The sequence below is a fragment of the Nicotiana tabacum genome, chromosome 4 (assembly GCF_000715075.1).
Source record: "Nicotiana tabacum cultivar K326 chromosome 4, ASM71507v2, whole genome shotgun sequence".
In the NCBI taxonomy this organism is placed as follows: domain Eukaryota; kingdom Viridiplantae; phylum Streptophyta; class Magnoliopsida; order Solanales; family Solanaceae; genus Nicotiana; species Nicotiana tabacum.
Window position 1 is genome coordinate 28,466,042 of NC_134083.1, and position 19,406 is coordinate 28,485,447.

At 35.3% G+C, this 19,406-nt stretch overlaps 3 protein-coding genes across 3 annotated transcripts; 2 read left to right on the top strand and 1 right to left on the bottom strand.

The window, feature by feature from the left end:
- Positions 1 to 7,911: 7,911 nt before the first annotated feature.
- On the bottom strand, positions 7,912 to 11,494 carry LOC107818058 (pentatricopeptide repeat-containing protein At1g18485). The gene has a single exon (XM_016643980.2). The coding sequence runs from the start codon at positions 11,374 to 11,376 to the stop codon at positions 8,710 to 8,712; it is 2,667 nt and encodes an 888-aa protein (XP_016499466.2). The 5' UTR covers positions 11,377 to 11,494; the 3' UTR covers positions 7,912 to 8,709.
- A 453-nt stretch (positions 11,495 to 11,947) lies between these two features.
- LOC107818060 (uncharacterized) lies at positions 11,948 to 14,098 on the top strand. Its single transcript, XM_016643982.2, has 2 exons — positions 11,948 to 12,092; positions 12,627 to 14,098. Exon 2 carries the CDS (start codon positions 13,251 to 13,253, stop codon positions 14,037 to 14,039), a length of 789 nt encoding a protein of 262 aa, XP_016499468.2. The 5' UTR covers positions 11,948 to 12,092; positions 12,627 to 13,250; the 3' UTR covers positions 14,040 to 14,098.
- Positions 14,099 to 14,313: 215 nt separating this feature from the next.
- Positions 14,314 to 14,724, top strand: LOC107818059 (uncharacterized). Its single transcript, XM_016643981.1, has one exon. It carries the CDS (start codon positions 14,314 to 14,316, stop codon positions 14,722 to 14,724), a length of 411 nt encoding a protein of 136 aa, XP_016499467.1.
- The last annotated feature ends 4,682 nt before the right edge of the window (positions 14,725 to 19,406 follow it).

Genomic DNA, 19,406 nt, shown 5'->3' on the forward strand with positions numbered 1-19,406 from the left:
TATATATATATATATATATATATATATGTATATATCCCACCTTATCACGCCGCATGTGCAAACATCAATAGTGACAATAGCACGGCAGAAACCTCGTGCAACCCCATAACACAACCGCACGGCAAATACCTCGTGCATCACAAATCACAATAATAACAACCGCACGGTAGAAACCTCATGCATCACCACAACAAATACAACAACAACAATGGCAATAATACAAAGTACGACAAGTAAATCAACTCAAGAACTTTTAAATCACAGGAAAAATGTGGGACCAAATCACAAGGAATAACCACAGTAAAGAATGCTAGGCGTAAAGAGAACAACTCAACAAAGGGAAACTAATGTGTATCAACGATCCCACAATATACATTTCAACAACAGGAAAACTAACACGAGTCAAATAATTCCAAATAAAACAAGTCGACTAATATATAGGATATCTAAAACTTCTTTTAAGGTTGAGAAATTACTAAGAATTTTTAATAATTTAATTAAGGATAAGCAGCGGAAAGATAATCATAACCTCAATTAAGACTGAACAATTTATAGAATGAAATAATATAAATTCCAAATAAAGATAAACCGTTATGAAAAGATAGCGTGGCTATAAAAGAGATAACAGTTTCAATTAAGGCACATATGAATCAAGTAACGATAATAGTGGATCATGAAATAATTTATTCTAATTAAGCAGGTAGATGTGAATCTAGTAATTAAGATATATAATCATAACAAGAACAACTGCATATTCAATGAATACAATGACCTAAGAACCCTAAAAGGCCAACTTTCCACAAATAAGTCCGTGCACGCACTCGTCACCTCGTGCACACGGGCTACAATCAACATAGAAAACTCAAATCCTAAGGGGGAAATCCTCCACACAAGGTTAGGCAAGATACTTACCTCGAACCAAGCTCAAACAATCGATAAGAATGCCCTTTCTTAAATTATCCAAATTTGAAATTTAATGAAGAAAATAATTATAGATTAATGAAATACAACCAAGAGCGAGTTGAAAATCGTTACCCCAAAGCTCTATCTGAAAATCCCTCTAAAAATTGCCAATTCCCGAGCTCCCAAGTCCAAAAATGAATAAATGAATCAAACCCTCGATTTGCCCCATTTTCTGCCAGTTAAACCGCATCTGCGGACCTTCCTTCGCACATGCGTCACCGCACCTGCAGAATTCCTATCGTAGGTGCGGATTCCACTCAAAACTTAGCGTCCGCTTCTGCGATCCAAGGGTCGCACCTGCGTGTGCGCACCTGCGGATCCATGTCCGCTTCTGCGTGTCCTTCACCGCTCCTGCGATTGCTCCATCGCATCTGCAGGCATCGCACCTGCGACCACTAGCACTCCTCTACTTTTTCGCTTCTACGCTTGCCTCTCCGCACGTGTGCTCTCGCACCTGCGATCTCTTCACCGCAGGTGCAAAAATACCAGAAGCCTGAAGACTTAGCAGTAACACAAATCAAACTTTTAATCCATTAAGCACCCGAAACTCACCCGAGGCCCCCGGGACCTCAACCAAACATACCAACCAATCCTAAAACACCATACGAACTTAGTCGAGCCCTCAAATCACATCAACTAACGTTGAAACTACGCATCGCACCATGAATCGAACTTATAAATTTTCAAATCTTTCAACTTCTAAAACCCGTGTCGAAACCTATCAAATCAACCCGGAATGACGTCAAATTTTGCAGGCAAGTCCCAAATAACATAACGGAGCTATTTCAACTTCGAAATCGCATTCCGACCCCGATATAAAAAAAAGTCCACTTCCGGTCCAAATCTTCAAAAATTTGACTTTTGCCATTTCAAGCCTAAATCAGCTACAGACCTCGGATTTACAGTCCGTATACGCTCCTAAGTCCAAAATCACCCAACGGAGATAATGGAACAGACAGAACTCCGTTCCGGAGTCGTCTTCACATAGTTCCGACTACGAAAAAAATCCTAAGACTTAAGCTTCCGTTTTAGGGACTAAGTGTCCCAAATCACTCTGAAACAACCGGTAACCGAATTCAACCACGCACGCAAGTCAATACACATAATATGAAGCTGCTCAGGGCCTTATGCCACTGAACGAGACTTAAATTCTCAAAACGACTGGCCGGGTTATTACATCCCGTATGATTGAAACGCATATATGGTTTGTGTCCCGAAGGTTCCGAATGAGTTTTGGGTGCTAAAACGAAAATTCTTCCGTTGCTGATTTTCTGGTGTAAAATAATTACGAAAATATCATTTTTTTATCTCTTAAATTTCCAAATTTTATTTAAATCTTCAAAACATCACATCTCCCTCATTTTAAGGCCAAATTGGGTGATTCAAAAGCCTAACTTGACTGAAATTTCACAAGAAATTCATTGAAGGAAATTTTCAAGAAAAACAATATGATAAGTGTTCTTAACTCAATATTAGTCAAATTATCCGAATCCATGATTGTTTTTAACATTTAATTGGTGAATTAAGTTAGAAAATTTAGAAAACCTTCTTGGTTTAACTTGAGGATTTGAGGGGCGAGTTGATGTCGGAATTTGATAAAATTGGTATGGTTGGACTCGTGGTTGAATGGGCATTCATATTTTATAACTTTTGTTGAGTTCTGAGATGTGGGCCCCACGAGCAATGTTTTTAGTGTAATTTTGGATTTTGTAAGGAAAAAATAATATTTTGATATGGAATTAATATCGATACTCAAAGGTAAGTTTTATAGAGCGGTGGTTAGACCGGCCATGTTATATGGGGTAGAGTGTTGGCCGTTAAGAACTCACATATACAGAAGATGAAAGTAGCAGAAATAAGGATGTTGAGGTGGATGTGCGGGCACACTAGTATGGATAAAATTATGAATGAAGATATTCGAGAGAGAATGTAGGTGTGGCTCCTATAGATGACATGATGCGGGAAGCGAAACTCAGATGGTTCGGGCATGTGCGGAGGAGAAGCCCTGATGCCCCGTTAAGAAGATGTGAGCAGTTGGCTTTGGAGGGTACGAGAAGAGGTAGAGGACGGCCTAGCAAGTATTGGGGAGAGGTGATCATGCAGAACATGGCGTGACTTCAAATTTTCGAGGACATGGCCCTTGATAGGAAGGTGTGGAGGTCGAGCATTAGGGTGGTAGGTTAGGAGGTAGTTGAATATTTTTCTACTTCGTACAAGGTGTGAGGCTAGTCTAATAGGGTTTGTCTTAGACTGTTAGGGGATAATGTTGTGTTCTCACTATTCGTCTATTTTTCATAGCATCGGGCCTTAACTGGTTATTGTTATTGCGTTTCATCTATTTTCTGGTTCTTATGATGTTATTATTTCTATGATTTATGTTGATGGCAATGATATATTATCTCTTTTTATCTTTTTCGTTTTTTTGAGCCGATGATCTATCGAAAACAACCCCTCTACTTTATCGGGTAGGGGTAAGATGTGCGTACACACTATCTTCCCCAAACCCCCTCACCTATAAGATTTTAGTGGGTTGTGGTTGTTGTTGTTGTATGACTCATCTATTCCCAAACAATTAAAAAAATGATGCAAGTTCTGGGTAAACGAATCAAATAATCACTCTTTGTATGCATTGGAAGATCCTTTCTTAGTCTTATAGAAATAAAATTTACATAGTCATAAAATAGTATATATTGAAACTTAGGAAAAATCGTTTTCACTCCGTAATATGTTACCCGAAGGATCAAGACCAATGTCAGATTCTGCTCAACAAGTACCCAAAGTCTATAGCTTTGGCTGGTGGAAGTGACTAAGAATTGTTGCTCCGGAGATTCAATGGCACAAAAGAAATGTTGCATAGATTGGGTCTTGTTTTTCTGTTTCTACATGAAGTTTAACTTAGCTAATACACATTACTTATGTTTAATTGATAAATTGATAAACAATTAGTTACCCGTCAATATAAATTGATAAACGACATCCAAACTATTGTTAAAAGGTGTGTTTGGTACGCGTGAAAATATTTTCTAATTTTTTAATGTTTGGTTGGCTTAAATGTTATGGAAAATATTTTCAAAATTCTTTTTCAACATTCCCCACCCCGTTCCCCATCCCCACAATCTATCCCCATACCCTATTACTTTATTTTCATGTTGTAGAAAGAGTAGTTTCTTTTTCAACCAAAAAAAGAGTATTTTCTTTATAGTTATGTAGCATAAATTTCAACGTTGTTTTGCGTAAAAAAAAATAAAGCAACACATTAGTTCTTTTAGGTTTGTGTGAATTTTTAGAATAATAATAATTAAATTGTTGAAAAAAATAGAGTCCTGAAAACGTTAGGTATTTGGGGGTTTAGGGGGGGGGGGGGGAGCAAGGAACATGGGGACTTGGGGGAAGGGGGTGAGGAGAGTAGAATAAATTTTTTTTTTTCTAAAAAAATATTTTTTACTCTCTAACCAAACACTAGAAAATATTTTCACTCACCGACCAAACAAGAAAAAATAAGTGATAAAACCACTCATTTTTCATGAAAAACATTTTCCTTCGTACCAAACACACCCAAAGTAGTACTATTAATTATCGTGTAGTCATATGACCGTCAGACTAATTTTGCGTGTTAAAGTTACAGAAAATGACACATCATAGCCGCTCTCAAAATAATAGTAAAAAATATTTTTTTTTTTGTACATATATATATACACTATATTAAAATTACCTTTTTACCCTTTAAAAATCGATTTTATCTTAGATAAAATTATAATTTAATTTACTTTCCTAATATTTAGGATTTTAAAATCTATTAAAATTACATTTATTAAATTGTTCTATATTTGAACTGTGTAGGAAGTCCTATTATTTAGAATTAAAAAATATATTATGCGAATAAGTAATAAACATATAAAACTTTCTCCAACAAGTAAATTAATCCTATTACATAAAATCTTTGAAATTGTATTGAACTTTAAAAAACTTTTAGTTTTCGACGATAAATAACTTTGGAGTGATTATCGACATTTCATATATTTAATATTTGACCTCCTTTCATAATATATTTTCTTTTCATCGTTTCTTTCATAATATTTGGAACTATACTAATGAACAAATCACTAAGTATGTTCTTTTCATCGATTATATGTGTAGTACTTGAAAACTACTCTCAACAATTTGAAAAATAAATAAGAAAATTTTAAAGAATGTAAAAACAATTTCACGTGGACAATATTGAAGGATAACAATCTTGAGATAGAAAGTGAGATTATTCAATTTTATGATTGGTTGAATTTACATTTTCGACATAAGAAATTTATGAAAATGGTTATACCATAATTTGGTACTATTTTGATTTTATATTCAATGTGGGATAAAAATATAGAGATTAGCTATGTATCCCAAGAAAGAATATAATCAAATGACCAAAATATCCTTCTCTAAAGCTCTTCGCCTTAATTATTTTAAAAGTCCAATGTTAAAATAAAATTAAAAATTTATTCAAGTTTATATATGATAAAATCAAACAAATATTTATATTATACTCTATATTTTCTATTTTAATCCAATAATTCAAACATCTACCAAAATAAGTTATATCCAATAAATAATTTTGATATTATTTAATCACTACATTATAATCTATATATAACTGTTTGCAGTATTCTAAATGAGCTTTTAATAATTATTTTTCTTTCTTTTCCATTCATTCCAACAAATTTATATATTTTTTATATATTACTAAGTTATTTGTTGTAAAATATCAACTGAACATTAGTCATCTTTGTACTATACACTATCGTTAAAAAAATTCTTAAACTATAGGGCAAACTCTTCATTCTCAAATCTCTAAAGAGATAAAGATTTAATTTTTAAATATGTATTATTAAATAAATATTTAAAGAATTTTAATTAAAGTATTTATGCATAAATATTTACTTTTAGTATTATGTCACAAAAATAACAATAAATTTCATAAGATATTCCCACAGAAGTCTTTAGAAATTACAATAAGGCATCTTAGGATTTATGTGGAGAAGGATTTCTTTCTTTATTAAGTTAGCTTAGTGGGATCAACATTCACTATTTTCAAGAACTTACACTTTTTTTTATTTTTTCTTTTATAACTCAAAGATATTATTTAAATATTATTTATATAATTTTTAAAAATTATATATTCATTAGTGTGGGGTACACGCGTGAAACACATACCATAAAACTAGTATATATACAATTTTGTATGTTATATACAAAAAAATATACAAATTTTATACACTTTTGCGGCTACCAGATACAAATAGTTTCAACTGCAGGCTAAAAATGAACTCTGCCCGTTAAGTTACAGTCTTGTAGTCGGTGGATAGGAGATTGATAGCATGTTTGGCCAAGCTGGAAAAATCAACTTATTTTGAGAAGTGTTTTTTTTTTTCAAAAGTACTTTTGGTGAAAAGCAATTTGTGTTTGGCTAATTAATTTGAAAAGCACTTCTAAGCATCAATTTGTGTTTGGCCAAGCTTTTAAAAATGCTTCTAAATATATTTTTCTCAAAAATGCTTCTCAAAAAAGTACTTATAGGAAGAAGCTACTTTTTTCTGCTTTCCAAAATTACTTCTGCTTCTACTCAAAAATATATATTTTTCTTCTAAAAATTGGGCGAAAACACTTCAACTTTGAAAAAAAAAATACTTTTTTTGGAAAAAAAAAGTACTTCTCAACTTGGAGAAGCTTGACCAAACAGACTATGAATCACATAGAACTGAGATTACTTTAGGCTGTTATGGTGCTACTAGTAGCAATAAACGGTGATAAGAATTCTTTGGTAAACACATGTTTTAAGTCAACTCGGGCGGAAGATTTTTCAGCTACCATTATAGCTAGTACAACCTTAAAGAATGAAGATTAATGTACAATTTAATTGCGAAATTTGAACATGTGGTTTGGTTTGCACATTTTCACTCGTCGAACTAGTTGACAAGTTATACCTGCACTCCAGGGGCGGATGTAAAGGGGAGGGGTGGATTCACGTGAACCCATCATCCTCTCCCTAAAATCATGTATAGCATTAGTGAATTCAACAACAATACTTAAATTAACACGGGTGAACCCAAGCTCAAATGAACATTTTAGTACATTGGTAAGTGAGGCTTGTTCAGTTGGTAAAAGCACCTCCACACACAACCGTTATGTCCTGGGTTTGAGTCACGTTGGAGGGGAAGTGTAGAAACACTATAGATCCTCCTAATTTGGGAGGGATTTAAAAAAAAAAACCTACAACTTCTACCTTTTAGTTAGAGATCCGTTCCCCCTACTCTTTTTTCTTTTAAATTATATTTTAATAAATAAATAGGGTTAAATCCCCCTGCCATTTCTTCTAATTAAACACACTTTTTTGTTTCTTTTTTCCTTTTTTATTGGTTACACATTTTCTTTTTCTTTTTTGTCCTTCTCTTTTTAGTCTTTATTTTGACTTTTAAAATTCCAAAACCAACAATATATCTCTTAGACATCGTCTCGAAAACTCGGATATCTAGTGCTCACGGTGCACTCATACTTTTGAAATCCTGAATAAGCCTCTGCTCCACTCCTTCCATTGGTGCCAAATGAACGGAGAGTACTGTTGGATATTTGGACTACAAATTCTTGGGAAGGGAAGGGACGGACTAGGATGTGGAATATAATTCTCATTTCACTTAGCTGAAATACTAACGATTTTACTTCTAGTAATTTGGTATGGTTGGAAGAGGAGTAAAAGTAACACTACTCCACTTCATTCTCTACATCTAGTTTTAGAAAGATTGAAAGCTGGCATGAAGTAGTATCCAACTCCTTGTTTATACTTTATAAATCCTCCGTATTCCCTAACTAAACGATGAAATCAACCCTTATCCTCCATATTTACTTCCATCTTTACACACAACAAAACGAAGTCTTACAAATAATGCCGAGAAGCACCAAGGGAATTCCAGCATGAGAAAACCAAGCACCTAAAATCAATGACATATTCCTCTCTCTACAACAATAATGTACAAGATTAGGGGCATATTTTTTAGACTACCACGAAATTGACTCTTGGAATTCCAACCTCATATCACTCATCATTTTTAAGAACTGAAATTCCAACCTGAACTTAAGTTTCAAATATCTTCTGCCACACTACAGAATAAGGAATATGATTCTGCCTTAATATGTTCATCTGAACAATTAGGGAGGCTAAACAAAAGCAGGTCAAAGTGACTCCATCCTTGGATCAGCTATCAGGAGAAACCATCTTAAAAAATGTGAGAGTGCTTTTACCCAATCCTTGCGATCATCTCCCTAGCGATCATTGTGGGCACCGACGTAAAGCACATTGCGGTAATTTGTAAACTGCTTCTCATTGAGGAAAACCTGGAGTCATCAACAAGAAAAACCTGAGTCAAGGGACAACCGTGTTTTATAATCCCATACCATGTGCCCATAGAGAAACAAAGCTACTGTTCCTCTAGGGAAATATGCGAGATAACAGCTTCCATAAGAGGTAGAGGTCATTCCGTCATGCAATAGTGTTCATCTAACTTGTCCTTCCTTCTCTTGTGCTAGATGATGGAGGCAGGAGTTCCTTTTGGTCATGGTACTAGGAAATAGAATCCTAAATAGTTTCTTGCTGAGCTACCTCAATTTTGTTCTTAACCCTCTCTCTTCAATTGCTGAAGCACCAAATCTTCTCAGGTACTAACCAACTCAATTGGTTCCCTTCAGTCACATCTATCCTCACTATAGGTCTTACGGTTTGGATAGCATATTGCCAACAGCGAAGTTATAGCTTTTTCCTCCTATTTCAATCCGACTGCAACCAATTTCTTTTTGCAAGCCCAACTCCTTCATCTTTTGCCTCAATTGTCTAACAGAATCCCAATCCCCATATTTAGCAAAAAAGTTGGACACCAAAACATATATTTCTGCTCTTTTTGGCTCTAATTCCAGCAACTTCTCAGCACATTTCTTCCCAAGATTCAATTGGACATGAACCGTACATGAACTGAGCAACGAGCTCCAAATTTGAGTATCTGGCTGCATAGGCATCTCAGCCATTTGATTTAAGGCATCATCAAACTGTCCAGCACGACCCAGCATGTCAATTACACATGCATAATGTTCCAATTCAGGTTTTAGACCATGGACCTGCATCTCTCTAACATATTGTCGACCTTCTTCAATGAGCCCGGCATGGTTACATGCCATTAAAATAGAGACATATGTCAAGCTTGTAGGCGTGAAGCCCGATTTTTGCATTTCCTGAAATAGCTTGATGGCCTCCATTCCAAGTCCATGAACTGCATATCCTGTAATCATAGCCGTCCATGATGCTATATCTTTGAGCAGAATATGGTCAAAAACATACTTGGACATTCCTATAAATCCAGTTTTTGCATACATGTCTATGATTGAGCAATGGACAAAAGTATCCTCTATAAGGTGAGTTTTTAGTGCAAAGCAATGAACTTCTTTCCCCAGCCTGATAGCAGACAATGCTGAACAAGCCCCCAATACACTTGTAACAGAAATTTCTTCAGGTTGGAATCTAAGAGATACCATATCACGAAACAAAAACAAGGCTTTATCTGGTAGTGCATTCTGCAAGTAACCAGCTATCATCACATTCCAGGATACAATATTTTTATCTTCTATCCTGTCAAATAGAAGTTGTGCCAGTTCAGGTTTTCCACAATTCATGTAAAATGAAACTAGGGAAACCCCTGTAGACATATCTGTTTCTAGACCATTTCTAAGCACAAAACCATGAATTTGTGTACCACACAGTAGCTGTTTTAAACGGGAACAAGCAAAAAGAAGGCTACCAATAGTGAACCAGTCAGGAAGCAAACCAGAACCCATAATTTCAGAGGACAGAGTCAAAGCTTTGGATGGATCCTCGCTCTGAGCATAGCCACTTATCAGTGCATTCCAAGAGCTTACTGTCTTATTTTCCACTCCACAGAATACAAGCTCAGCATATCTGAGCAATCCACACTTTGCATAGGCGGCTATAAAAGCATTTGTTAATAACTCATGGTATTCAAGACCATTTCTAAGCGAGTAGCCATGCAGTTCTTTCACTATCAACTGCTCTGATTCTGTTAAGCACACAGGCAAAACATTCAATAGAGTGACCTCATTTGCCTTCACATATTCACTGGCACTTTGCATCCTTCTCATAAGATGAAATGTTCCTCTAACATCTCCTTCTCCTGAATAACCCCCGATAATTGAATTCCAAGAGACCACATTTTTGCTCTCATTTTTCTCAAACAGAATTTTAGCATCAGCAAAGTACCCAACTTTGCAATACATATCCACTAAAGAATTATTCACTGTTAACTCGTTCGCCAGTCCTAGCTTTTCAGTTAAACCATGAATAATCTTTCCCAACTCCACTTCCTCTTCTGCTGCACATATTGGCAGCATAATAACCATGGTAGTTGCGTCTGGAACAAGAACTTCATTTCCTGTAAGTATATTTCTGAAAAGATCAAAACTTTGTTCAATATACCCATTTGAAGAGAACCCAGAAATCACTGAATTCCATGAAACCAAGTTCCGCTCAGGCATATGATCAAACACTTTCATAGCTTCTTCAATAAGACCAAATTTCCCATACATAGCAATTAGCGCATTACTTACAAATACATCCCTAACTAAACCCATTTTTGATGCCATCCCATGAATGGCTTCCCCTAAACCAACATCAACAAGCCCTCCACAAGCCTTAATAACACAAGGAAACGTGAAATTATCGGGCCTATCCTGGGATGAAGTGATCAGCTCAATAAACAAAAAAATAACATCAAACCAAAGTTCATTCTTTGTGTATCCACTCATAAGAGCATTCCATTGGTACAGGTTTTTGGTTCGCAGCTGATCAAAAACGGAGCGAGACGCAGAAGGATACCCACACATAGAGTACATTGTGATGAGCCGCGTACAGAGTACAAAGTCATCTTTGAATTGGGTCAATGAACAAACCATCTCGTGAACCTTACGGCCCGTTTCAATGTCCTTTTGGTTACCACAGGCCTGTAAGAGTACGCCTAAGGCCTCGGCTTTTTCAGACGAGTGGTAAAAGCCACTGTTTAGGTAATCTTGAAATGTAGGTAAGACTTCCGACAAGGTTTTGGATTCGGACAGTTGCGCAATTTCTTCGGACAGTGTTAATGGATTCTTAATCCGATTCTCTAAAAGGTGTGTTATAGTTATAGAACCTTCATCAGGTGTTGGAGTGCAAAGCGAGCCTACCGATTTTGGAAGAGAGGTAGTTGCAAACGTGCCTTTGTTGGTTTTTGGACGGAAAATGACGGTCTGAAAATGGGGCTGTCGATGGCGTTGGTGGCGACAGCATGAGATCGGCGGTGGCGGCGCCAGAGCCATGGGGAAGCTCGCCAGTGTGAACATCAAACGCGCATAGCAAGGCTAAGTCTTCGCATCCCTTATCCTATTCGAATTTTATTTTGTAGCAGGAGTAGTAAACACATGGGCGTTGTCAGTTTCTATAAATTCAATCTTATTCAGTAAAATCTTATCCAAACTTATATATTATAGTCTCATAGGTAAAAATTAAATAAATAGAAAAAATACTTGTAGTCACATAACAGATAGTCAACTTGCAAACTTTTTGTTGCAAATGAACCCAACATTTTCCGGCTAGCCGGCCGAATTGACTTTGCCTTTGCAGTAAAACCTTGGAGAAGAGGCAGGGGCGGATCTATTCAGTCCCGAGTGGTACGCCACCCGGAAGCTTACATCCAAACTTGTATACTTAAAGAAATAATATAAATAATTAGGTTGCCATCCGCATTAATAGATGTATCCAAGGCGCCAGTGGCAAAATGTTGCTTTTTCCTGCTACAAGATGAAAGTTCGAACTCCGCTATTTTTACAAAATCAGTTAACTTTTTTTTTAATTTATCATTGACTTTTCTTTTATTTATTTAAGTATAAAAATAAAATAAAATACCTCTTAATTTCTCTCTCTCTCTGTAAAACAAAAACCTACCCAACAGAAGTAACACATCAGTCGCCTCTGCTTTCACATCCTAGGGTCGCTTCTCTACTTCCATTCTTTCACCGGAGTTCAGACCATCGCCTCTATCTTCCAACACCCAACCATTGTAAGGCACTACCAGTTGATTCTTATTTATTTCCTAGCCCTATTTTGCATTTTTTTCCATCAAATATCAGTTCAATTTTTATTTTCTTCTGTTTTATTTAGTTAATCAAATATCTGTTCCATCTTGTTCTATTTGGTTGTGTATCACAAATCACAATATTGTTCAATTTTAGACTTTGAATATGTGATATCTAATTGAAGAAAAGCAACGATTTAGACTTTAGAGCACACTTCGATGGAACTTAAAGCAACGAAAGTTAGTTAATCAAATATCTGTTTCGTCTTATTCAAATCATATGTTGTTACCTGCCGTAAGTTTATTTTATTTTGCTTGGCAGTAGATGTGTAGAATCCAAACTTCTAAGGATTCTTTAAGATAAAGAAGGATGCTCTTCTATACTTAGTATTTAACTTGGATTTCTACTATCAAATTGTTCTTGCATTTCTGCTAGAGAGGAAGCTTTCTCATTTAATTTATTTCTTACTTCGTGACTGAAAGCATATAACATGAGATGGAATGAACTTTATTTTACAGGAAAGTGGTCCTAATATTTGTGATTGAGATGGATAAATTTGTCACGAGGTTGGATCATTCTCAACCAAGTCCATCCTTGAGCCAGGTGAATGCCAATCTTTCTCATCTAATAGATGAACTCAATTTGGAATCACTTGAACCCGATCCAGGAGAAAGAATACCAATTGCTAACTATAACCCTCGAATACGAGATGAAGTGAGAAGACACTATATTCAAAAAGGGCCTTGTCAACCTTCGAGCATCAATTTTCCAAAACTAAAATAGGAAGGAGAATGCGTCAATTTGTTCCAAGTTGGTTCAAAGGTCAATTTTCTAGATGGTTGGAATATAGTGTGAAGAAAGATGCGGCATATTGCCTATGTTGTTATTTGTTCAAAAATAAATTTATTCATGGAAGTGCGGGTGAATTCTATACAAAGAATGGTTTTAGGGCTTGGAATAAGAGCCTTGAAAGATTGCGTCTAAATGTTGGTGATGTTAATAGTGTCCGTGATAAATGTTTCAAAAAGGATATTATCAATGCTTATGCAAAAGAAACATTGAAAGCTATAATTGGAGACTTAAATGGAGATTAATTTGGTATATTGGTTGATGAATCCAAAGATATCTCACACAAATAACAAATGGCGCTTGTTTTGCATTACGTTGATAAGAATTGTGAAGTTGTAGAGCGATTTGTTGGTCTTGTCCATGTTAGCGATACATCGGCATCATCATTGAAGGAAGCAATATATTCTTTACTTTTAGAGCACTCACTAAGTCCATCTAAAATACGTGGACAAGGTTATGATGGGGCTAGTAACATGAGGGGAAAGATAAATGGTCTTAAGACTTTGATTATGAAAGATAGTCCATCAGCATATTACATTCATTATTTTGCTCATCAATTGCAATTAACACTTGTAGCTATTGCTAAAAAGCATTTGGATGTTGAAGATTTCTTTTGTCATATTACTAATGTGTTGAATGTTATTGGAGGATCTTTTAAGCGTAGAGATTCGCTTCGTCTTCTTCAAGCTGAAAAGTTGGAGAAATTAGTTGAGTCTGGTGAAGTTCATACTGGACAAGGATTAAATCAAGAACGGGGGCTTCAAGGACCAGGTGATAATCGTTGGGGATCACATTTCAAAACATTAGATAACTTTATTGTTCTTTTCTCATCTATTGTCCGTGTGCTTGAAGTGATTAAACATGAAGGTTCTACCTCAAATGATAGAAATCAAGCTAAGTATCTTCTGAGTGAGATTAAAACATTCAAATTTATTTTTATGCTACACTTGATGTTGAAAGTGTTGGCATTGTCAAATGAGTTGAGCAAGACCTTACAAAAAAGGGATCAAGATATTGTTAATGCTGTGGAGTTTCTTAATATTATAAAGAAAAGATTGCAAGATATGAAAGAAAGTGAATGAGAATCTTTGTTGGAGTGTGCTTCCTCATTTTGTGCTATTCATGATATTTTGATTCCCAAGATGGATGAGTTTTATTTTCCCGGAAAGTCTAAGCGGAATTCTTCTAGTATTTGTTATTCACACCACTTGCGTGTTGAAATATTTTGTGTTGTGATTGATGTGCAACTTCAAGAGCTTAATGACCGTTTTGATGTAGTGAGTAGTAATTTGCTTCTCGGGATGGCTAACTTAAATCCAGTCAATTCTTTTGCTAGTTATGATAAAAGGTAGAATAATGACTTTAGCAAAGTGTTATCCAAATGAGTTTGATGAAGTACAGATTCGGGATTTGAGTTATCAACTCGATACTTTCAGAATTATGCGATGTGCTAATGCCAAGTTCTCCAACTTGAAAGGAATTAGTGATTTAGCAAAAGCATTGGTTGAGGCAAATCTTGTGAAAACTTATTCATATATTTACTTACTTTTGAAGTTGACTCTGATTTTACTTGTTGCTACCGCAACTGTGGAGAGAGCATTTTCATCTGTGAAGCAAATAAAGAATGATGAGCGGAATAGCATGGGTGATCAATATTTAAATGATTGTTTAGTTTGTTACATAGAGCGGGATGTATTTACAAATGTAAGTAATGATGTTATTATTGACCGTTTTCAGAATATGAAAATTCGTCGAGGACAATTGTAAAGGAATGATGTATATTTCTGATATTAGTAGTATTTTTGGAAATTTTATGCTTTGCGCCAAGTTGAAATTTTTGGACCAACTTGGCACCTGAAACCTTCAAATCCTGGATCCACCTCTGTATAGAGCGGAATGTATTTATAAATGTAAGTAATGATATTATTATTGACCGTTTTCAGAATATGAAAATTCGTCGAGGACAATTGTAAAGGAATGATGTATATTTATGATATTAGTAGTATTTTTGGAAATTTTATGCTTTGTGCCAAGTTGGAATTTTTGGATCAACTTGGCACCCGGAATCTTCAAATCTTGGATCCGCCTCTGAGAAGAGGTAGAAGTTGTAGTTTGTGTAAGGATAATTTCAGTATTCCTAAAATACTTACCATCTTCCTCTCAATTCAACTCTATGTTAATTCAATTACCAAGTAGCTAGGAGTTTAAACTGTATAATGTCGTAGAGTGGAGGGCCAAATAACGGTAAACTTAAGCTTTTGTAAGTTTAGTATTCTTTATATGTATATGTGCGAAGTGAAGTTCAAGAATCTTTATAAGTGCAAAACAAAAGGTAACTAATTTTTAGTTCAAGAAAGTAGTTGTTAGTAAAATTTATAAAAGAGTGTAGTCCTTGAAAGCAGTAGACAATTCCTGAAAACATATATTAACCTTTGTCGTTATCGTCTTCTCAGGGAAGAAGGTGAGCAGGCCCTAGGTGGTGATTGTGGTTTTCTCTTTCTATTAATTCACAAAGATATTATTGAATTGGTACCCGACTTGTCTATGTATGTATATTCTAGCAAGGGATAAGGGATAGTCCATGCTGTGCATGACACAATAATACTATTACCTAAATATTAGTGTCGTAAATATATGTATGGTAGAGATAGATCGAGTTCATTTTCAAAGGATGCTAAAGTTATTCTTAAAATATCTAAAGTCATTAAAAAATTACTTATAATTTTATTGGTCCCAACTATTATTTCATATCTAAAATAAATATCTTTTTAAATTTTTTGTATGCTCATTAAGGAAATCATATAAAATATTTATTATAAGATTTATTTGATTAATTTATGATTTATATCATAGTCAAGTTACTCATTATATTCTGCAGGTAATTTATTAGATTGAAAATAGATTTGGAAAAACAGACTAATGTTATTTTAATTGCCCAAAGCAACGTTTATTTTGGCCAAATATATTTAGCTAAAGTGACATTTATTTTTAATGGAAGCGGATATAACCTAATTAAAATTATTTACATGTGAAATAAGGAAAATAACATTGTAGAAGAGGAGGACTATTGTTTTTTTGTTTTACGTCAAATTGAACTCTATTTTACTGAGGAAAATTGTTTACTCAAAGAAGGATTTTAATTTTTATAAGATTATAGAAATGTATATACTAAAGTTAGATGATTTTAGCTTCAATTATTGATTATGAAATTTCATACTACTACTACTTTATAGGAAACAAAACTCTTAAAATTTGCATGATGAGAAGAAATTTACGTTTAAAAAGAGAACTTTTGAGAGCATAGGTTTCCGACTAATTATCTGTACAAATATTAACTATACAATTTAAGTTAATAGAGATCAATTAAAATATATTCTTTGTGTGTGAAATTTATGATATTAATAGCATATAAAGTACCACTTATTAATCATGGATTATTTTATTTTTTTGCATATTTCTAGTCTTTTTTTGGGATATTCAAAATATTTTACTCCTACCATATTTTCTTAAACTTTGATTTTTGAACTTACAATCCTGATTTTTCTTTTTGTTATCCAACTAATAAATACTCAAAAGAGAAGATAAATCCATCAACATAAGTCTAGTTCTTTAATCTAAAAGGTAAGATGTACGCGCATAGAACAATCGAGCATTAAATTTGGTCCCTTTTTTTAAAAATTTCGTATGAATTTTTTGAATTTTTTGTAAAAAAATAAAGCTTTTGCACAAAATATAGAATGTGGAAGATAAAAAGATATGGAGTAATATCCAATCCATAGAACAAACATTCAGAGATGGGCCCACTTGAACAATAAGTGCCAGTTTAAAATGCTGCAATAACAATAAGTGGCATGAAAAGTTGAGGTGGAGCCCACACTTTCAATAAACTTATCAAGTGTACAAGTAATAAAGCTAGCAAGTGCAATATTTTAAAAGCATATAAACTATGAAATTTCAAAAATGTCCCTATGCCACGCAGACATATTGACCATGAGTTGCCTAGTTATCCCCGTTTATAATATAGGAATAGATATAAAGTTGGAAATCGGAAAGGTGATGTGGCATCTTTCTTTGTGTAGGGATTCTATTTATCTTTATTCTTCTTTTTTTTTTAATTTCATTTTTCCTTTTAATCTTATTTTAAAAAAGTTCACACCCCATAACTTACACCTCTTAATGGTGGGTTATAACTCAAGAAATAATGGTACAATTGTTTGACCAAAAATTATAACTTTCGGCTAAAACTATTATATTTATGTAATAACGGGTTAAACCTAATTAGTGATAATATCTCTAGATGCGAATCTTGAAAACGTGTGTGAGGTGGGACAGATCCAGTAAAGGGTTAACAATAACAAGCATTAAACAATCATAAAGTATAAGCTATAATGAAAGAGTGGCTAATAATAAATAGCAATAAATGACATTTGAGTAAATAGGAGGAGTGATTCACCCAATAAATAATGAGCTAGGTGATTATTCCTTCTAACAATGATGAGTGATAGACAGATCTTAGAACGTTCGAAATCTTCTCGGATCTAATGAAAAAGTGGAGGAAAATATGAACAAGAACCTTGATAAAAATGTGTTCTTTGTATCTTTTCAAGAGAGAGGGAATATTTTTTAGCAAAGTCTGCTCTTATCACAATGAATATCCCATGCCCCTATTCCTTATCTTTTTCCTTATTTATCTGGAACATACCTCCAATAAACCCTAATAGTACAAGTACAAAGAATATCCAATTGAATATTCTCTTTAATATTCTGCCCTAATAAACTAGTTGTTACAACTCTTTTTGCAATGCTCGACATCGACCATCTTTTGCTTCTCGCCCATGGGCTTTGCCATTTTCTGTTCGACCTCGGCTGACTCTTTTCTCGATGTTACCTAGTCCCAAGTACTGAGGCAGATTTCGACCCATATAGTAGTCCCTCCGTTTATTAAGGCCGACCCAGACGATCTTGATGAGCGGATTCTGTTTATCATGTTTGGCGAAATTGGGCAGTAGGTTGAGTAGTGACGTTTTAGACGGGATGATGACATGACCTTTCGTGGGCTGCGACTTTCGAGGTCATATCATTTCTATTCCAGAATGACGTCATGATATCATGCGTCATTATGGCATATTTTCCTAATATTTTACATCGTTTCCCGTGCACCTGTCATTTCAATACCAGCGCTAGGTAATGATGGCATAATTTCTCGGTTTTGACGCTTTTAATTCTTATAAATAGGGAGATGAGGACATTCGTTCGTGTTTTGCATATTCTTCATATCGAATCTCTTTGTCTTCTTCTCCTTAATTCATTGTTGTGTATCCTCTTTACTGGTCTTAGCGATTCTTGTTGTTTGTAATACTTACTTGTCTGAATATCCTCTCTAAAAAATATGGCTAATGTATCCTCTGGTTTTGGTGTGGGAACTGACCCTATTTCTTTGGCGGTGCTTATGCCCTTTCGCGCTGTAGGCGTCTCTATCGCCGTTGAAGATGAGAATTTTCCTACGGTGGAGGAAATAATTCCTTGTAGTGAGAAAGTTAGGTCCGACTTTTAGAAGGCGCCTGAAAGCGAGCTCGATGTCTCGGAGTCAGCGATGAAAGAGGTCGATCTAGCTGATCTTAGGGCAAAATTCAACATTCCTGCCCACATCGATCTGGTCCCAGCGGGGCGTGATATGGTACAAATCCACCGCCCCGGGTATTGCGCGTTCTATGCATATCCTTTCCATGTTGGCTATTCTCTTCCCCTTCTCCCATTGGCGGAGGAATTTTGCCGCTACTACGGCGTTTGCCCGGCCCAACTCTCTTCATACATTTACAAGCTTATTAGGATGCTCACAAAATTTACGGAATTGGCCAGGGACGAGGTCACGCTCCGCCATTTGATGCATCTCTTCGCCTCTAGTTTCTACAGGGGACGATGTTGCATCTTCGCCACCGAGGAAGTAAATGCCTCGTGGTGAAGATGGATGATAAGGCAAATCATCAGTTCTGGCTCAACTACTTTTTTGTCAGAACCGAAGACGTGCTGACCAATGCGAACAACTTGCCTGAGACTTGGAATTACACTCGTAAGTATCTATATATATATATATTTTTTGTTGCTAAAAGCACTTGATCTGTCTTAGTTGCCGGCTCTGACATTTTTTTTCTGCTTCGTACAACCAAGACTACGCCCCCTCCTTTGGTCGGGGACATTTCAAACTTGGTTGGCCGGGGTTTGCCTCACATTTGGGGATTCGTGAATGGCCGGGCTTTCTCAAAAAGTTTGGGCCTGCTTCTTCCTCGGCCGGTGAGTTCATATGTATAAACTTTTTGCTATCTTGACCTCATGGTCGCTTGCTCGTTGCAGTTTATTCTTGGTGGTGATACCCTTCAGTCTTTCTTTTTCAATTCGAGGATCTTCGAGGAGGCCGAAGGCTCCTTCTCCTGCATTTCATAAGAGGAAGG